This window comes from Capronia epimyces (assembly GCF_000585565.1).
Source record: "Capronia epimyces CBS 606.96 chromosome Unknown aczIQ-supercont1.4, whole genome shotgun sequence".
In the NCBI taxonomy this organism is placed as follows: Eukaryota; Fungi; Ascomycota; class Eurotiomycetes; order Chaetothyriales; family Herpotrichiellaceae; genus Capronia; species Capronia epimyces.
In genome coordinates this window covers 2,834,815-2,853,693 of record NW_006912907.1, presented here as the reverse complement: position 1 = coordinate 2,853,693, position 18,879 = coordinate 2,834,815, and the positions used below count along the sequence as shown (strand labels likewise).

At 53.2% G+C, this 18,879-nt stretch overlaps 7 protein-coding genes across 7 annotated transcripts; 3 read left to right on the top strand and 4 right to left on the bottom strand.

Annotated features, from left to right (window-relative positions):
• Positions 1–545: 545 nt before the first annotated feature.
• Positions 546–1,949, bottom strand: A1O3_05666 (uncharacterized protein; the record flags this gene model as incomplete). Its single annotated transcript, XM_007735786.1, has 1 exon — positions 546–1,949. One exon carries the CDS (start codon positions 1,947–1,949, stop codon positions 546–548), a length of 1,404 nt encoding a protein of 467 aa, XP_007733976.1.
• Positions 1,950–2,240: 291 nt separating this feature from the next.
• A1O3_05665 (uncharacterized protein) lies at positions 2,241–6,382 on the top strand (the record flags this gene model as incomplete). The annotated part of the gene is made up of 4 exons (XM_007735785.1): positions 2,241–2,522; positions 2,570–2,596; positions 2,641–3,605; positions 3,685–6,382. 4 exons carry the CDS (start codon positions 2,241–2,243, stop codon positions 6,380–6,382), a joined length of 3,972 nt encoding a protein of 1,323 aa, XP_007733975.1.
• A 1,005-nt stretch (positions 6,383–7,387) lies between these two features.
• A1O3_05664 (uncharacterized protein) lies at positions 7,388–8,914 on the bottom strand (the record flags this gene model as incomplete). The annotated part of the gene is made up of 1 exon (XM_007735784.1): positions 7,388–8,914. The coding sequence occupies one exon, from the start codon at positions 8,912–8,914 to the stop codon at positions 7,388–7,390; it is 1,527 nt and encodes a 508-aa protein (XP_007733974.1).
• A 636-nt stretch (positions 8,915–9,550) lies between these two features.
• On the bottom strand, positions 9,551–10,417 carry A1O3_05663 (uncharacterized protein; the record flags this gene model as incomplete). The annotated part of the gene is made up of 1 exon (XM_007735783.1): positions 9,551–10,417. One exon carries the CDS (start codon positions 10,415–10,417, stop codon positions 9,551–9,553), a length of 867 nt encoding a protein of 288 aa, XP_007733973.1.
• Positions 10,418–11,309: 892 nt separating this feature from the next.
• A1O3_05662 (uncharacterized protein) lies at positions 11,310–12,575 on the top strand (the record flags this gene model as incomplete). Its single annotated transcript, XM_007735782.1, has 1 exon — positions 11,310–12,575. The coding sequence occupies one exon, from the start codon at positions 11,310–11,312 to the stop codon at positions 12,573–12,575; it is 1,266 nt and encodes a 421-aa protein (XP_007733972.1).
• Positions 12,576–13,865: 1,290 nt separating this feature from the next.
• Positions 13,866–15,602, top strand: A1O3_05661 (glutamate decarboxylase; the record flags this gene model as incomplete). Its single annotated transcript, XM_007735781.1, has 4 exons — positions 13,866–14,131; positions 14,185–14,212; positions 14,271–15,436; positions 15,494–15,602. 4 exons carry the CDS (start codon positions 13,866–13,868, stop codon positions 15,600–15,602), a joined length of 1,569 nt encoding a protein of 522 aa, XP_007733971.1.
• A 753-nt stretch (positions 15,603–16,355) lies between these two features.
• On the bottom strand, positions 16,356–17,976 carry A1O3_05660 (uncharacterized protein; the record flags this gene model as incomplete). The annotated part of the gene is made up of 4 exons (XM_007735780.1): positions 16,356–17,066; positions 17,135–17,269; positions 17,340–17,837; positions 17,920–17,976. The coding sequence occupies 4 exons, from the start codon at positions 17,974–17,976 to the stop codon at positions 16,356–16,358; spliced, it is 1,401 nt and encodes a 466-aa protein (XP_007733970.1).
• Positions 17,977–18,879: the final 903 nt, after the last annotated feature.

The following is an 18,879-nucleotide window of genomic DNA, read 5'->3' as shown; positions in this document are numbered from 1 at the left end:
GACAAGGCTGAGATTCTCGGCTCATCCTCGGCACATCCTGGCCCCTTATTCATCTGCTACTAGTACCACAACACAACAAACAACGTTGTGCTCTTGTGCACCTGTGCTCTTCAAATTAATTGTCGTGATAGCGGCGACATTCTTTCAGTATCCCATGTCGACCCGCCGTGGAACGTTCCTTGGAAAACTTTTGTGTAAATACAGTCGTGCTCAAGACAGAGGCAGAGGCAGGCATTCTTCCCTTGTATTAATTTTGCAAAATTACTATTGTCTAGGAACAGCGCATTTCATCACGTCCGTAATATATACATGCTTGTTTGGAGAAGTAGTGGGAAGGGAACCGTGGGATCTATCTGTCGCCATGAGTGCAGGGAGGCGTATGACTTCATCTAGTCATGTTTGGTCGATTTCAACTATGTATGCTCTCTTGCCATTCATTCGAGAAAGCCGATAATGACATTTCGGAACTGAAAGTCGGGGACGAGAGTTCAGGTGAACCGTCGATGTAGCAGACCTAACGCAAAACAGGATCACTCACCAGCACATCAGGTCTCATCAAGTATCCTATCCTTGGAGTCACCCTCGGTGGTCCTTTTATTCTTGTTCCAGACCGACTCCCAGAAACCCTCTTTCCACAGTCGCAACACTTCGAAGCCGACCTCGACAGCAATGAGAACTATGATCGTCCACTCGAGAAACAGCCCATGCTTTTCGCTCAGCCGCTCTCTCAGCACCGACGCAATCTCAGCTGCATAGTCCATTTTCTCGTTGAGCACTTTGATCCTGATCCCGACGTCCAACGCCCGTCCGACCTGGTCGTAATAGTTTTCCAGGTTGAGGTCATGGCGCGAATCCCAGAACAGGTCAGGGAGGGAGTCCGTGAGTTCGGAGTAGAGGTTTAGTTGAGCTCGGAGAAGGAGCAACTGGCCGGTCTTGCGCAGGATGAATCGTCTGGACAGTTTGAATGGAAGACGCGACCCTTTGGAGAGTAGCGTGGGAATGTCGGCTGTGGAAGCAAGGTAGGTGGATAGGTTCGTTTCGAGAACGGCAAGTTTTGTGCTCCTCGCGAAACCTGAGGAGAAAGCGATCTTTGTCAGCACCGTGTCGACGGTTTGATACTGCGACTCTGGCTGCTCGTCGCCATAGTCTTGTGCGGGGTGATCCGGCCTCTTCGTGCCGAGGATGATGGTCTCCCCACGGATCAGGCTGTGTTCTCGATGAGGATCCTCAATGTAATCCAGGTCTTCGGTCTCAATTGGTTCCCGGTGAGGATTGAGCGCTGCTGGGAGGAGTGTGCGAGTTGCAAAGTATGATGTGAATCCTTCCGGCAAGGCCCACGTCACCAGCGTTCCAGACGGGAATATAAAGACATCACCGACCTCGGTGAAAGAAAGATCTCTAGCAGATGGATTCGTTGAGCGATAAATGGACGATATAGGGATTTGAACGTGGACGACTTGTGGGAAAAGACCTGTGCCCAATGGATCCGGTTCGTAGCCCTTGTTGCGCAAGATGTCGACAACTTTGCTCAGGTCAAACTGCTCGGCCACGGCATAGGCCGTCACCAGCTTCGGGGCCGCAGACTCGTCCTCGGCCCGCCCGGAAGATCTTGGTAGGTTTCCTGCTTTTGATCTTTGCGCCTCCAGCCCTACACGACGAAGGGACGTCTTCGTACCAGGAGTACGAGCGGTTTTCCGTTTCTGTGACTGCAATGCCACGGTTGTAGGGCTCACATCCTCCTTTTGCTCGGCTCTTTTTTGGGCCGTCTGACTCAACAGCGAAGGATTCGAAGAGAAAAACTCCCGCCGACGAGGAAGCTGAAAGATCGGAGATGCATGCAATGGTCGGAATCCAGGTTGTCGGAGGCCATCATACCCAAATCTTCGACATGATGAGCAGATAAACTGGTTCCGTAGACACGGTGTCGGACGGACAGCCGCTCTCCGCATGACTTACAGCGAGACTGCGCAGGGTCGCGAAGCAGTCACTGGGGTGGTTAGTGTGGACTGTGGACGAGTGATTTCATTGCAGCTCCAATGCGAGATAGATGGAACTTTTGCACCCATAAATGTCCTGCCTACAGGGCGGCGTGAACAGCGGTCCGAAAGAGGACGCCTATATACGCTTGGCGCTCGTCACGGTAGCTTTTGGAGTTCAGTACGGAGACGAATCGATCACTCCGCATGCGAGAGTCCAGCAAGCGTGTCCGGATGACGCCACAGTGAGCATTTTCAGTCTGGATGGCGGCTGGAGATGGCTCATCCGAGCCAGGCGACGATGAGAAGCCACAGGTGGAGCCAGCGCACACCGCGAAGCCGCTTGATCTAAAGTCGACTGCAGATGCGACCGACAAGGAGGAGGATGCAGACGAAGAAGACGAAGAAGAGGACGAGGAGGACGAGGAAGAGCCACGCCTGAAATATGCTACATTGACAAGGAATTTGAGTCCATTATACCGCAATGGAGATGCTACAAGCACATTTCTGGTGGCCGGGGACAAGATGGCAAGTCAACCTCATGCCGTCGTTTTCTCGCACGGATTGTCTTCTGATACGATTTACTACTCTAGTTTGTGGGAACTCACAATGGCAATATTGTATGTTGCTCTCCTCCTTCCGAGATACTTGCTCACATGAACAGCATGTCTTCACCTTGCCCTCTTTGACTCCGTTGCGTGTATATCATGCCCATACGGCCAGCGTTTCCTCGATTTCAATATCTCCATATCTGCCACCCCTCCCTTCGTTCCGATCCGAACCAGCGCAGAAACTCGCCGCAGCAGCCGCCACCAACAAGGCCCAGTCACCATCAAGCTCCCCGACACCAAAAGGAAAGCAGCAGCAAACACCGCCGGTGCCAAACGTGCCCTCGAACCAAATCTACATCGCGACCTCTTCCATCGACGGGAACGTCTGCATTGCATCCTTGGTGGACCCCCGAGATGTCCAGCTTCGCAATTTTGGGAGACCAGTGCAAAGTGTGGCACTTTCGCCGGAGTACAAATCGGATCGAAATTACCTGTCTGGAGGTCAGGCCGGTAGTCTTGTGTTGACTACGGGCGGGCTGCCAGGGAAGAGCGTCAACGCAACTACAACTGGGACTGCGGCTGCAGCATCTGGCTGGCTCGGGTCTATGGGTCTGGGACACAATACAGGTTCTGACAAAGTGTTGCATAGTGGTGAGGGTGTTATCAGCACGATTAGATGGTCTCTCTCGGGGAAATATGTTCTCTGGGTCAATGAACAGGGAATCAAGATCATGCGATCGAATTTGAAAATGGAACCCAGCGAGTCTGGCCTTGAATGGAAACGAATGAGTCACATTGATAGGCCCAATCGCCCCGGCTGGGAAGAGATGGCTGGGGTCTGGAAAGCTCGTGCTGAATGGATCGATCGAGACAACCTCGAAAACGACAATGACTACCCTTCCAACAGTGTCACATCCGCTTCGGCAAATGGAGCCACTACAAAACCTGCCCACGACAAGAGCAAAGTCGAGGAGCTGTTGGTCGGTTGGGGAGATTCGGCGTGGATTATCAGAGTCTATCCGGGATCTACGGAGAATGGTAGTGAGAACAAGATTGGACGCGCAGAGGTCGCTACGATGTGAGTTTGACTGCTTCGCAGATGCTTCGCAGATGCTTCGCAGATGCTTCGCAGGAGACTTTTGCTAATGGCTTTCCAGTATACGATTTGATGACTGTACAATATCTGGAATTTCGCTCTATACCCCGACTCTGCTTTTAGTCCTTGCATACATGGAGAAAAAGGGGAGTAAGTCGACGTCACAAGGTAATGAAGGAGGCAAAAGAGGACGGCGCATACGACATAATGCGCTGGAACCGGAGCTGCGTTTGGTTGACATCAACACGAAGGAAGAAATCGACACAGATACTCTAACCGTAAGCCGGTTCGAGACTCTTTCATCGTCAGACTACCATTTGTCTGTCCTTCCTCCAGTCCGGATACCTGCCGGGCTCGTTCCAAAGGGGTATCTCAGCACAATCGGCTCTGGTATCGGGACAGTGGGAACCAGTCTCTACACCGGAGTAGAGACTGTCAGTCAGGGCATGTGGGATGCCACAATGTACGGACCGCGGATGCTGGGAGCAAATCGACTCTTCAGTGGCTCAGAAAGTATCAGAAGTGGCATGAGCGGTCCTGAACGCGTTGGAAGCACTCGCGACCGCCATTATCTTTCGGGTTGGCTCCCTGGATTCGGGTCGAATGAGACGCATACCAACGAAGAAACGACCAGCTTTGTAACTGCACAGAGCATGAAGGTATTCATCTGCAGTCCGTATGACTGTATTCTGGCAGTCAAACGCAACCTCATTGATCGACTGCAATGGTTGTTGAGTGTAAAGCGGTATCAGCAAGCCTGGGATCTGGTCGATCAGCATCCAGAAGCAGCCGGTACCATAGCAGATGCTTCCGAATCGTCGTCCCCACCAAGTCCGTCAAAGGCGAGTTCCCTTGCAAAGTCTGGCTCGGCTGTTACAGCCAGCCCAGCACTAGCGCGTCAAGAGGCTACACTGGCTGAATTTTTCGCCGATTCAGCCTCGATGGCAAGCTCGGCGCAAAACAGAACCAAATCCAAGTTTTCCGGGTCAGAGAAGGAGAAGCGCAGAATAGGTGAGCTTTGGCTTAAACAGCTGGTCGAAGCGAGCAAGTGGCCGGAAGCTGGAGAAGTGGCTGCGAAAGTGCTCAACACCACCACCCGATGGGAACATTGGATCTGGGTTTTCATCCAGAATCAGAAGTTTGACGAGATTTCGCCCCATGTACCAACGCTGGAATTGACCCCTCCTCTACCATCGTCAATCTTTGAACTGATCCTTGGACATTATGTCGAGACGGACAGACTCCGATTCCAAGAGCTACTTGATCAGTGGCCTTCAGACTTGTTTGAAATCGGCAGCATAACTACCGCGATCGAAGACCAAATCCGGGGGGGCGGTGCCCTCAAGGGGTCAGAAGGCCGGAGAATCTTGCAAGAAAGCCTAGCGAAACTGTATCTGGCTGATGGGCATTATAACGAAGCGCTCAAGTGCTATATCAACCTCCAGGATGCAGACACAGCCATGGCGCTAATAAAGGATCATCATCTGATCGATGCGATTGCCGATGATGTTCCTAGTTTTGTGATGCTTCGCATTTCACCTTCCCAGCTGGATTCCGCATCTCAAGAGGAATTGGAGGAGTTGGTTTCTGATCCAATTAAGGTGCTCGTGGATGAAGCATCCGCGGGCGTGGTCGAGCCCGAGGAAGTGGTTGCGCAATTGGACACACCTCCTTTAAAGCCTTTTCTTTACTTTTACCTCAAGGCCCTCTGGCACGGTGACGGTACACAGAGCCTCTCTGCCACTCCACGTGTCGGTCACTCAGCAGTCGCGACATCTCTTGTTGCGGACGCGGGGAAACAGCTGGTCGAGCGGTTTGCCGACATTGCCGTTGAGCTATTTGCACAATATGGCCGTGACCTCCTGATGGAATTCTTGCAAACTTCCACTGCATACACGTTTGAAAAGGCCGTCAAGTTGTGTGAGCAGAAGCATTACGTTGAAGAGCTGGTATATCTCTTGAGCAAAACAGGCCAGATGAAAAAGGCACTATTCCTAATCATCGACGAACTCAAGGACGTCTCCAAGGCCATCGCCTTTGCCAAAGAACAAGACGATCCAGGGCTGTGGGACGACTTACTTGAATATAGCATGTCACGACCGCGATTCATCTCGGGTCTTTTGGCCGAGGTAGGGACCGCCATTGACCCGATAACTTTGGTCAAACGGATACCTTCCGGTCTCGAAGTCGAAGGCTTGAAGGATGGCTTGAGGAAGATGATACGGGAATATGACTTACAGGACAGCATCAGCTCCGGGGTGGCGCGAGTTCTGAGCAGCGAGGTCGCTGTCGGAATGGAAGCATTACGACGAGGGCGAAGGAAGGGTATCAAATTTGACGTTTTGGGCCCTATTTCTCGTCATCAGGCGCATACAGCGCAACCTGTGGACGACACCGGAGAGCCGCAGTTAGAGCCACGGCCCGAGCCAGAAGTCCAATCTGGACGTTGCGCATCGTGCCGAAATGCATTCCGCGAGGAGGAGACAGAAACCCTTGTTGGATTTGCTTGTGGACATGTCTATCACGTTTCTCATCTCCTGCATGGACCAGACGCCAAAGGAGATGAGATGCCCTTACCTCAGTTGGGGTTCGCACACCAGAATCAGGATCACGACGGCGACCTCGAAGAAACGAGGTTTTCCAGGTCAGTAGGGCCCAAGGTCACGAATGCGAGGCTCCTAAAGGACAGGGTCTCAGCCGTGGGTGGGTGTGGCATTTGCAAGGAGACCAGAGACAGGGCAGAAGCTGTGGGAGGATAGGAGTAGCTTCGAGACCATATTGGACCGTTAGATCCCACTCACATTCTATTCTGTCTTGTACACAGTAATGGACTCCCGGCGTCTTCGACTCCTTAGCCTTTGCCTTTTGACTCCTGACTCGAGAGTCCTTAGCCCTAAGCCTAAGGCTCCTGAGGCTGTATCGTGCTTACATACTCAAGGGACCAGTGCCGTTACAGTGAAATAGTGACCTACAGTACTTCCGGTGTCCAGGGACTTGTTTAGCCCTTATTGTTTTATTTTTACCTAAACCGACATTTGTTTGTTACCAAGATACAAAGGTATACTCCGGACTGCAAGAGGAATGAAAAGGATCTCTCCCCCCCCCGCCGGCCACTCACCCCAACACCTCCCCCAAGGTCAAAGGGCAAAGGGCAATGTAGGGCATTCATTCTACTGTAGGCTGGATGAACTACAGCCGTGCCTGCTGTGTGACTTGACTGGCGATTCATCAGAGCTATTCCGAGGTCTGTTCTCCTGTTGTTTGATTACATGGAAGCTCGCCTTGGCTTTCAAGTCAAGACGGTAGTGGTTGGCCATATAGTGCCATGGGTTCCAGGCCAGCTTGAAGGGTCAACTGCTGTCTAGTAATTGCTAGATGCGACCCTCAGACGAGGAGATGGTTTTGGTTGGTGTGGTGCGGTGTGGTGCGGTGTGGTGCGGTGTGGTGTGGTGAGCCAGGCTAGGCTGGGTTCTGCCTGCTGTCGATGGAGGGCCCGCCCGTGAGGGAAACTCGCTCTTGGGCACGAAATGAACAGTGCCTGTTTGCCTGCTTTTTCGAAGATTTGAGTGGGGGCGTGCGTGTATATCTGTCCCGGCTCCATCTCTTGTATGAAACGACAGGGGAGATTGGTGTAGGCTGGGTCATCACCCATGTTGTGGCTGGAGATGTGCTAGACATGGTAGCCGGTTCCTAGGCATTGTCGATGTACAGGCACAGCAGGGCATAGATCTAGGTGTCTATGTTCATTGTTCCTAGCCATCATATCATGCCTGAGCGTTAGCCCGCCGTTCCGCCATGAAAGCCCGGACACCCTCGATGCGGTTGACAAAGAACATGCGTTTCTTGTCGTTCTTCCACACCAACACACCAATCTCGTCCGCATAGCGGCAGGGGGCCTCGTAGTCGGCATGGTTGGGGAAGTCTTTCAGCAGAAAGCCCGGGGTCGTGGTCATTCTGTCACGTTCCAATTGCCACAGGTGGATCTGGTCCAGAATGGTGGCAGGTAAGATGGGGACGACGCGTGCGTGGTCGGAGTTGCGGGATTGTTCGGCTTGCGCATGGCGGCGCATCTGTGGATGAGCATGGGAGGTAAGGTAGGAGATGATCTGGTCAGCCGTGATGCCGGCACGGATGGCCCGCTGCACGGAGGATTTGCTCATCTTGCCCGTGACCAGGTTCGGATGGCGGGACCGCAGATTGACGAACAGCGACAGCAGCGCGATCTGCAATGGCGACGAAGTGTATGCGTATAGCCGATAGTTCGTTTCGACGACGATGAAGCCTTTGGTGGCGCCGGTGTTTGCTGATGTTGGCGATGATGATGATGATGTCGAAAGCGAGGTGCCGATGGTCGTGTTTGTCGTGGAGAGAGCCGTGCTCGAGTCGGACGTTAACGTGGTGGCCAGCCGCGTCGGGTAGAAGTAGTCGACGGGCGTGCCGTCGTCCCGCATCGGTTGATAGACGATGCCAAAGGCGACCAGGTCGGACAGACATCGCTGCTGGGTGTCGTCGAGGGGCGTTGTGGAATAGGCCAGGCCCAATTCGAGCGAAGAGATAAAGAACAGGAAGGACAAGACGTCGACCTTGTCCATCTCAAAAACCTCGGCATTATCGACGTACAAGAACAGCAGGGCCCAGATCTGGGTGTTGATGTCCTGCAGCACAAAGGCAAATCCTTCTTTGGTGATCTTGGCTGACTGCCCTCGACTATAGGTGCCCGAGAGCTCGATCAGGTGGCCAGCTTTGAGCAGTTCGATGACACCCAGCGACGGCTGCATGGCCGCCTGGCGTTCCGTACTCGGTGTTTCCAAGAGTATAGATGAAGATCCAACCATGTATCCCAAGATGCCCTCCCATCGTTGCTGAGCGTACTCGTCGAGCTGCGTGATTGTTCCCTTCTGATCGCCGGGCACGTGGGTGGCCACCTTCCCGAACGACCGTGTGTCGCCTGCGCCGGTCAAGGCGCGACGCAGTGATCTGGCAAAGTCCGGAGTCAGCGCGTACGCTTTCACACCGCTGTAGGTCACATCCTTGAAGATATGGTACCGGTGGAGCAGGTCGATGGCATATTCACGCTCTCCACGACTGCTGTCTTTGACCAAGAGCTCCAGCTGCTTCACGGGTAGAGGGGCAGGCATGTACAGAAGCATCATGACAAACGACTTGGCGAGGCTGGTCAGCCGTTTGCGGAAGATCGCTAGCGCAGACGCCGGGCTTCGGTAGAGCCGGTAGAACTGCGTCCCTGGAAGAGTCTCCAGGTATTCCCAGGAGTGGAGCGTGGTGTCGGCCATGTTTGGCGATGATCTTGACGAGGGACTAGTAACTAGTACCAGTAGTTCATGCGTGAGTGAGCCGTTAGGCCTCGACAAGCACTGGGCAAGTCGAAGGAGTTGGAAGTTCCAAGTCCATTTACTCAGTAGTTCTTGATCTGCCGCAACTAGTGCTACGTACAGTGAGACAGTAGGGTTGGAGGGATGGAGGGTTGGAGATCTGTCTAACAGAATAGAGCGCCGCAGAGAGAAGGGCGACTGAAGGTGAAGTTGAAGTTTGGTCAGACCATGCCAAGAGATATTGTATGATCTACCGTAGGATCTGTCTCAGCTGGGACACTATATCACGCTGTTTTAAAGTGCACGTGTGCGTGCAAGATATCATCGAGGAATCGGGAGTCAGAAATTCATCGGGTCAGGTTGGAGGGGCTTTGATCTCTAATCGATCGCCTAGATGATACCCCTTTTTGCTGGGCCATCTGGAATGACCTGTAGTGCATGCCTTCTTACTGCTGCGAGAGCGACACAGCGCAGCCAGCCTGTTTCAAGCGACACTGGGACAACCGACTGACAAGTAGCACCCTAAGCGTAACACACTGCCATGCTTGCAGCCGCAGGATTGTGCTCTTGTCAACCGAGTCATCCGCCACTCTGTTTCTAAGCCTGGAGAGCAGCTCGCAAATCTCCCACCCATCCCAACGCCCCTTCCCGGAAGATCTCTCCACTGACACCCATGACATTGCCGCAATCGAGCAGCAGTGTTCTCACAATTGCTTTGCTGGGGTCCCTCTGTTGGACGTGATAGATGTGGCTCGTGCAGTTGTCACAATAATAGCACGAGACATTCTTGCCGCTCGCGCCTTGGTATTCGTACATTTTCAGCCGGTTACTTCCCTGGGATATGGCAAAGTCTTCGATCGGAATGATGTAGTTGCATGTATAGGGGGCTCCAGAAATCCTTTTGCATGTGTCGCAGTGGCAGGCGATATGTGTGGGCGGGTTTCCGACAGGCGAGCGGATGCTGAAGCTGACGGCGCCGCAATGGCACGACCCTGGGTAAGACTTATACTTGTCAGTCTCCGGAGGAGAGGAAGGGCCGAGTAACGACCCGTTGACAAAATCTGACAGTGTATATAATGTCAGTATCAGGACCCCCCCGGAGAAGAGGGCAGAACATCGGCGGGCGGCCTCACCAACAACCACTGAATCCTCAATTAGCGGCGCAGCATTGACACTGAAGGCGCGATGCACAGGATCCTCTAGCAGGTAGTAATCTCGGTCTTCGACACTGGCGAATGCAAGAACAATGGCATGGGTCATGCCTTTGCCAAAGTTCTCCCAACTAGTGTTCTTGCCCATCTGCATGGATAGCATGTATGGCTTTCCTGTCCCGGCGGGCTTGAGACATGTTGACTTCAGCTTGCCCAGTTCTGCAAAGTGGTGCTCGAGGTCAGTCCATGGAACGGACGGGTGGTAGCGAAAGAGCACAATGTGCGTCACGCGATCTTGGTCGGACACTGCCATGTGTACAAGCGACAGATGCGCCGGTGCCGCTGGGAGAGCGAGAGTGCCATGGCCGTTACTTATGTGCCTTTGTCTAAATGTCGCCAGTGGGTTGATAGGTTGAAGTGGTAAAGAGCACGTCTGAGCAGACTGGGATGTCGTTCGCCGACATTTTCCCTTCGAAGGTCAGAGAGAGAGAACTTCTGGATGTTGAAAGGCGGCGAGCAGTGTTCGGAGCAAAATTGCCATTATAAGAGCAGGGGAGGCTTAGGGCCTCTAAGCCTTAGGAGCCCCTAACTACAGCAATTCGGACCTTCCAAAACCACTCTACTTTATATTTGGAAGCCGGAGTAGGAATTCCCTCCCCAAAGGACCATACTCCGTCTGTACAGAGCTATATTAACCCTCTCTCTTCCTCCTTTCAAGCGCGGCCACGACCAATGCACACTGCCATCTGTCCAGTGCCCTGCCAACACTGTCGAGTACAACCGCTCCCAAACTTCGAAGCCGTGAAGCCGGCCTTATTCTTGCGATGCTCCTGATTCCTTCCCCCGGTGCTGGAGTGCCAGTCCTACCCGTACCGTCCACACCGCCGCAAGAAAATACGAGGGAGGGTTAGCGTCTGATGGAGAGCTGCCACCAGCAACGAATCAAAAGCAACAAGACGGAGTACATCCTCAACTCTCGCATGGCCTCCAGCTGCGTGGACCGAGCGTCCGGACGTACATCGTCTAAGTCCGAAACTACATGACCCTTCGGCGGTCCTCCATCCAGACGAAAAGCTGTCGGCTCTCATGCCCAAACTGCTAGGAGCCCAGGCTTTACCTTTCCTCGTATCTCTCTGTGAGTTGTACTACGTGTGGGCTTGGAAGCAACTGGCTGCCGCAGTGCGGAACTCATGAATTCATCCGCCATGCCTGGCAACGGCAAATCTCCCGTTCCTCTGGCTGCTGCACAGTTGGCTTGTCGCAAACGAAAGGCCCACAGGAAGTCAAGACTAGGTTGTCGGAACTGCAAATTGCGAAGAGTAAAATGCGACGAGAAGAAGCCGCTGTGCGAGAAGTGTCTCGAGTTTGGTGTTGTGTGCAACTATGACCCTAGCATACCAGACCTTCAACCGCGGACTGGTGCTGCAGAGGTCGGCCGCATCGAGGCCACCCTCCAAAGGTCTCCGACCTCATCAAACAGACCTATTCTTGAGATGATCAATGCGTCGCTTCGAGAAGACACAAGTCTTCCTCTGGGAATATACCCAATGAAGCAAATGGACTATTCAGATCTGGCCCGTTTGGAGAGATTCCAATCCCACACAGTTCTCACTGTGGGAGCCAAATCGACTTCGCTTTATTTCAAGAATGAACTGGTTCCGCTGGCCTGTTCTCACCTCTTCCTGATGCATCTGATCCAATCAGTGACTGCAGCCCATGACCGTTTCCTGTCGCGAGCAGCCACGTCCAAACCAAGTCAATCCGAAGCCTACCATATGAGCAAAGCGGTGCGGGCATTTCAGTACAAGCTCTCTCATCCCATACGGGATGAAGATGGTGATGCACTACTGGGTGCAGCCGCTCTCCTTGGGGTATCGGCTTTCTTTGGCTTAGAAGCAAGCTCGGTTGAAGATGTCTGGCCCTTCGTAGACGACGACTTGGGCTGGCTGAAGCTCAGTGATGGAAAAAAGGCCGTATGGAAGATGGTGAGCCCATTACGCGTCGACAGCATATGGCAACATCTAGGCAATGCAATTGCCCCGCAGATGGACAGAGACCACCGACCCTCCGTATTCGACCATCTCTACTGTGACGATCTCGATAGTGATGGCGCTCCTTCGACAGCACTCAACCCCTATCGGAACACTGCACAGTCGCTGGCGCCGTTGCTTGACCTTGATTACAATGATTCGACATGGCCCAGATTCATTTCTTTCATCTGCTATGTCGACCCGTATTACAAGGCGTTGCTGGAGATCAAAGATCCTTGGGCAATGCTCATGCTCGCATACTGGTATGTGAAGGTTTGTCGAGGGCCGTGGTGGATCTGTACTCGGGCCATTCTTCAAGGCCAGGCAATAGTGGCATACCTGGAACGACACTGTTCCGACGACACCAAGTTACAAGAAGCCATCAAGTATCCAAGGGATGAATTGGCCCTGGCGCAGAAGGAGGGCTGGGGTGGATTTTGACATGATACCTGCTGTATCCTCCCTGTTACTATCTTCAACATAGCGGTTCTGGTCTAAAGACTTGGATACAACCTTGTTGTAGTAGGATGCCTTAGGGTGGGCGATGACTACATACTATCTCTAGATACAGGCTACATGAGTCAAAATATCGAACATTCCCTCCAGGGAGGCAGCAGAGTATATCTTGTATATTAGAAAGACATTCATCCGGTAGAGCTAGAAGAGTTCCTCCATACTATCGAAGTAGTAATGTAAACCGCCTTTGATTCTGGCACCCACCCTGAGCCTTTTCGACCAGCTGACTGGAGTGTCATTGTGGTATCTCGGTGATTTCGACGAAGCGTTGCAAACGCAGACAGGGCTTTCGCTAGTGTAGCAGGAAAATCATCACTGCGTCATTCAACATGCTAGTGCCACCAGTTCCACGGAGTAGATGTGGGTGGAGGTTGTGGGTGGTTGCATTACATCAAACAGGTGATCTTTGCCAGCACCAGCACTCAGCACTTATCCTGGAGCAGGGAATGAATGGGTAGATTGCGCGGCCACTGTCAGGAACACCGGGGGTCCCTGGGCTTGAACGTCGGCGTCCAATAGCTGCTGGTCGTCAACTAGGAACGAGGCGGGTAGTGAGAACCAAGCAACAACAAGCTCCTTAGAGCCCGTGGGCCGGAGGATGGATGGCATTTGATCCTGGGAGGTGGAGGATAATGGTGGCACAGTGGTGGTGTTGCTGGTAGATGGCTGCATCGCTGTTGGTGAAGATGCGTAGAAAACTGGAGCTGAGGTGCCTAAACCTGGAACAAGAGCATAAGGGCTTGTACGGCAAGGATGGTTTCTTTTGGCCCTGCCTGCGACCCTGGGCCCTTTAGCCCCTCATCGCCTGCGGTGCTGGCGTCCCCCCCCCGCCAATCGCCTGCGCCCGGCCTTGCACACCACACGCTCACGTTGCATACTTTCATCATATTACCACAGTGACAACATTATTCCACACGGACCTCCATCCTGCCTCGTCACTATTAACGAGGGGCGCGCGGTGAAGCTGTTATGCAGCCAATTATCATGTTCTCTTGGTAGCTGTCTTGCTAGAACGATACCTTACACGCCTACACAGCAAACACTGACCGCTGTTCTTCTCAGAAACTTGGCTACCCGATTCTCCCGTCTTGCCTTAACCTCCATAACCCTCCCTTTTCTACCTCTCGACCGTTTCTCTGTCTCTCTGTCTCTTTGTCTCTCTGTATCCTCGTCCTACTTGCCATTTCTTCCTCTGTCTAAGATCGATCAGTCAAAATGGTGCATCTATCCAGTGTCAAAACAGACCCTCACAAGAGCGGCGAGTTCGACCCTCCTAAACGCCGGCAATCCATTGTTCCTGGTCTCGAGCACATCTCCCTCGAACCTCCTGGCGATGATGAGTTCTCTACCTCCGTGTACGGCTCGCGGTTCGCAGCCCAAGATCTTCCCGCACTTGAAATGCCCGAAAGAGAGATGCCGAAGGAAATTGCATATCGTATGATCAAGGACGAGCTTAGTCTCGATGGAAACCCAATGCTCAAGTATGTTGGCAGGACCTACAATCTAGACCGCTGAGCTGACAAGCACGTCACAGTCTAGCTAGCTTTGTCACCACCTTCATGGTTTGTTCACAGTCCTTCGTCGTAGACGCCTTGAATTCATGCTGAACCTTTGCACCAGGAAGACGAAGCTGAAAAGCTGATGACCGAGGCCTTCTCCAAGAATTTCATTGACTACGAGGAATATCCACAAACGGCCGAGATTCAGAACCGCTGTGTCAACATGATCGCTCGACTGTACAACGCAACCGCATCTGAGGATGGATCCAACGCAATGGGTACATCTACCATCGGCTCGAGCGAGGCTATCATGCTGGCTGTTCTGGCAATGAAGAAGAAATGGGCCAACAAACGCAAGGCTGAGGGCAAGGATGCGTCCAAGCCAAACCTGATCATGAACAGTGCCGTGCAGGTATGCTGGGAAAAGGCCGCTCGCTACTTTGATGTCGAAGAGAGATATGTCTACTGCACCGACAATCGCTACGTCATCGACCCGGAAGAAGCCATCAACCTCATCGATGAAAACACAATTGGTATCTGTGCCATTTTGGGCTTGACCTACACTGGCGAATACGAAGACGTTCAAATGATCAATGACCTGCTCGTTGAAAAGAACATCGATTGTCCCATCCATGTGGATGCGGCTTCTGGTGGGTTTGTGGCTCCCTTTGTCAATCCTGATCTCGTCTGGGATTTTCGACTTGAGAAGGTTGTGAGTATCAATGCCTCGGGTCACAAATATGGTCTGGTGTACCCTGGTGTGGGTTGGGTTGTCTGGAAGTCGCCGGAATACCTCCCGAAAGAACTAGTGTTCAATATCAACTATCTGGGAGCCGATCAGGCCTCCTTTACGCTCAACTTCAGCAAGGGCGCAAGCCATGTCATCGGTCAATACTACCAGATGATCCGGCTGGGGAAACGCGGATATCGGAGTATCATGCTCAATTTGACTCGTACTTCCGATTACTTGGCTGCGCAGCTCCGGGAATTGGGCTTCATTATCATGTCACCCGGTGGTGGTCGGTCACTGCCTGTGGTCGCATTCCGCCTGAACCCGGACAAGGGCCACTTGTACGACGAGTTCGCCCTTGCACATCAACTCCGGGAACGCGGTTGGGTGGTCCCTGCCTACACGATGGCTCCCCACAGTGGTGATCTCAAGTTGATGCGCGTTGTTGTCCGTGAGGATTTCAGCAAGGCACGTTGTGATAGCCTGGTCAACGACATCAAGATGGCTCTTCAAGTGCTTGGTGAGATGGACCGCAAAGCGGTGGAGCGTTATCAAGAGTAAGCCTCTGCGAAACTGGATTGCACACAGACATGCGTACTAACAGCTCTACCTAGTCACGTTCAGAAACATGCTCGACGCAAACCTGGCATCAGCGTTCAGCACTACAAACATGAGAAGCACTCGCTTCAAGGCAAACATGGCAAATCACATCCTGTTTGTTAATCTTGACGCCTGTGGCTACGGAAAAGATCTGGACGATTGTCCGATCAGCACCTCTCGACCTCTGGGATGTGAGCGTGAAAGTGTGAAAGATTCATTTTCCTTCAAGGCAGTATGCGTCGGCGACAGGAAATGGCGGAAGATGGAAACAAACACAGTGGATTCGATACCAAAATGGGGGGAAATGTAGGGCTCAGCCACCTTGACTGGTATGCAGCTACATTACAAACTTTGCTCTCTCAGATATGTGACTTGTGACTTTGTGCCTGTCTACCCTTTTGCAGGTTCACACCGGCAGCGACCTTTGGCGAAGCTGTATTCGGCCCTGACCACGACCCCGGTCCCGGCCACGAGTCTAAGGTGAATGTGTCTGCATCATGACGATGATCATGGACAGAAGTGCTTGACCACTCCGTTCCTCACGAAAGTCTCGTCTCTCTAGAGCCAGTGTAGGTTAGTACTATACACGCAGACCACAGACCACAGACCACAGATGGCAAACCACCGACGGCAGATTCGATGGTCGAGGACATGCAGGGCTGAGGAGGACCAGAGCCGTCGGGAACTGGTTCCTGAGCCGTAATTTCGCATATATTGTAGCAACCTCAAGAAACAGACCGGAACGGGCCAGAAAGCAAGAATTGCAAGGATCGGTTTGTGGCTGGGTAGAGGTGTAGAGGTGGACATTGCCCTTTCCGGTTTCTTGTAGACCTGAGTGCGCAAACCGGTAAGGGCAGAGCCAGGCTGGTCTAGAAGCTATTGCAGCATCCGAGCTCTCGTCGTGCAACGACCGCAGATCAACTGTAGCTCTGTCGTGGTCGTGGTCGAGGTCCGCGCGTCTGGTGCGTGAAAGTCCGTCTCGTACTCGAGTCGCAGCTGTCGAGCGGCGGATTTGGTGCCAGGGTCGCTGGCCCCAATCTCGGCGGCGATGAGGCACAAGCCCAAGGAAGACGCGCCCAGAGGCCGATATTGACTTGCTATATGGGCCAGACGGACTATTTCCCCCGAGAATAGTTCTGACTCCTGCAGGACTGGGGAAGCGTCTCCGTCTCCGTCTCCTGTCACGGCGATGACGATCTCGTTGATGATGATGGCCATAGCCAAGCCGAGGCTGTACGAGCGGAGAAAGTGGCAGTGTCGCAGGTCCAACCACACCGTGGCGTTAGGATCATTTGAGACTGTGGGTGAGTTGGCAACACCCAACCGTTGACGAAGGGTGGTTAGATGCGGTTCAAGGTCGTCACGGAGACGCTGAGATTCATCCCGGAGTTCCATGAGATGGCTTTCGGAGGCATCGGCCGCTATAAGCGCGGCTTTCGCTCTGCGCATCAGATTCGGCGCTCGGGTCAGACATTGGATTGCTCGGCCCTCAGGGCTGAGTGTGTCTTGGTCTTGACCCGTCTCGAAGACCTCGAGCCATTCCCGGTCGGTGAAAATGATATTGTCGCTGAAGAGAGACTGCAGCAGCTGCCCCGGATATGTATGTCAGAGACCAAGCTCCAGCAGAGCCGGGCGAGCTTTGGGATGTGACTTACCACCACGCCACGTAGGGCAAGCAGCAGGTTCCTTTCAAACGGCTCACAGGTTCCAGGTCGTCCGCGTAGGCGGAGGATTTGGGCCGCCCCTTCGGAATGAGCCGTGGAGACTCTTGTGGGCTTCCAGAGGAATTGCTACGTATCACACAGGTCAGGAGAGGAAGACAGTGACAAGCACCCAAGCATTCAGAATCAAGATTCTCACCTGACACGACAACAGCAGCACGATGGCGGCAAGGGTTTCACAGGACCGGGCGGTCACGGGATCGTCCAAGCACATTCGCAAGGCGGCGAGAGCCAGCGTATACTTTTCCAATACGAGAAGAGTCACTTCGACGGCTGGGCTGGAGTACCTCTGCAGCGCCGCCAGAAGCGTGTCTGCGGCCTTATCCAGAGCCTCGTTCGTGCCGAGCCGAGCAGGCACATCCACGAGATAGTCTCCATACGTCCAGGCCAAGTTGAACTTGACGCCGATCAGGGGGTTGATCTTGTCGGTGAACGCGCTCACACGCTGCGTATGTTCGTTGGAGAGGCTTCGGAAGACGTGGGTTTGCGGGAGGACCGTCCTTGTCTGCGGCCGCGCAGGCACCAGAGAACAGCTTGACCCTTCAGCCTTCACAAACTTGTAGCGTTGTTGCCCGAGACCGATGCACGGGATGTCCAATCGCCGGCATCGTGGACATGGGTGAGTGCTGAGATCGCACTAAGCGGGCTCCATGGTCAGAACAGTGTATGCGCGCAAGGGAAAAGTGCAAAGGCAGATGCCTAGGGTGTGCAGTGGTTACCTTCTTCTTCTGCTTGCGGCATGCATCACAGCCACGGCCTGAAGGAACTCCAGGCATTTCGGGCAATCAGTCATTCTTGCAAGGCCTGAATGACTGGGATATGTGTGGATGGGTGATATGTATCTATGTGAGGACGGATAGATACCTAGGTAGACATTTACTAGGCTTAGGCTTATTATTAGACTCCCCGGGCTTAGGGGCTAAGGGGTTTACCTGAGGCCCTAAGGCCCCTAAGCCCCATAAGCCCTACCTACATAAGCCCCCAAGCCCTACATACATAAGCCCTAAGGCTCCTTCAAGAAGGTCGAGCGGTTTAGGCGGGGTCACGTGGTCGGCTGGCCAAGGGCACAAAACATTGAACAGTGGCAGGAGAGAGTCAGTACGGAGTACTGTATACTGTACAAATGGAATGGAATGGTCTTCGGACAGCAATTCCATGCTTTGGAGCCCCTAAGCCCCATGGCTCTACATTATAAGGTACTTATGACGCCGGCTGCAACAGGCCCCTAAGCCCAGGTCGGGCGTACAGCAACACCAGCAACACCAGCAACACCAGTCACACCAGTCACACCAGTCACACCTACTGAGTAACTTGTCGATGATGATGATGATGATGCAACCTCAACCTCAGGATCGGCTCGGCTTGAGTTGAGCAGCGAAACAACAAAAGCCGCAGTGGTTGCAGACGGGAACCGGAGGCACCGCATCAGCACCGCCATGCCGTCATATGTACGCCAGAGGTGAAGGAGAAGGAGAAGGAGGGACATATGTCGGGGGGGGACCGGGTGGGATACAGTAAGTAACATCAACATGATCCCAGTCCCTGGAACCTGGAATGGAATGCCATTCATTGTTCCGTCGTGATTCTCATACATACATAGATACATACTACTACAGTACAAACAGCCTCGTCTCATCCTCTCCCTCTCCCTCTCCTTCTTTCTCAGACAACACCCCACC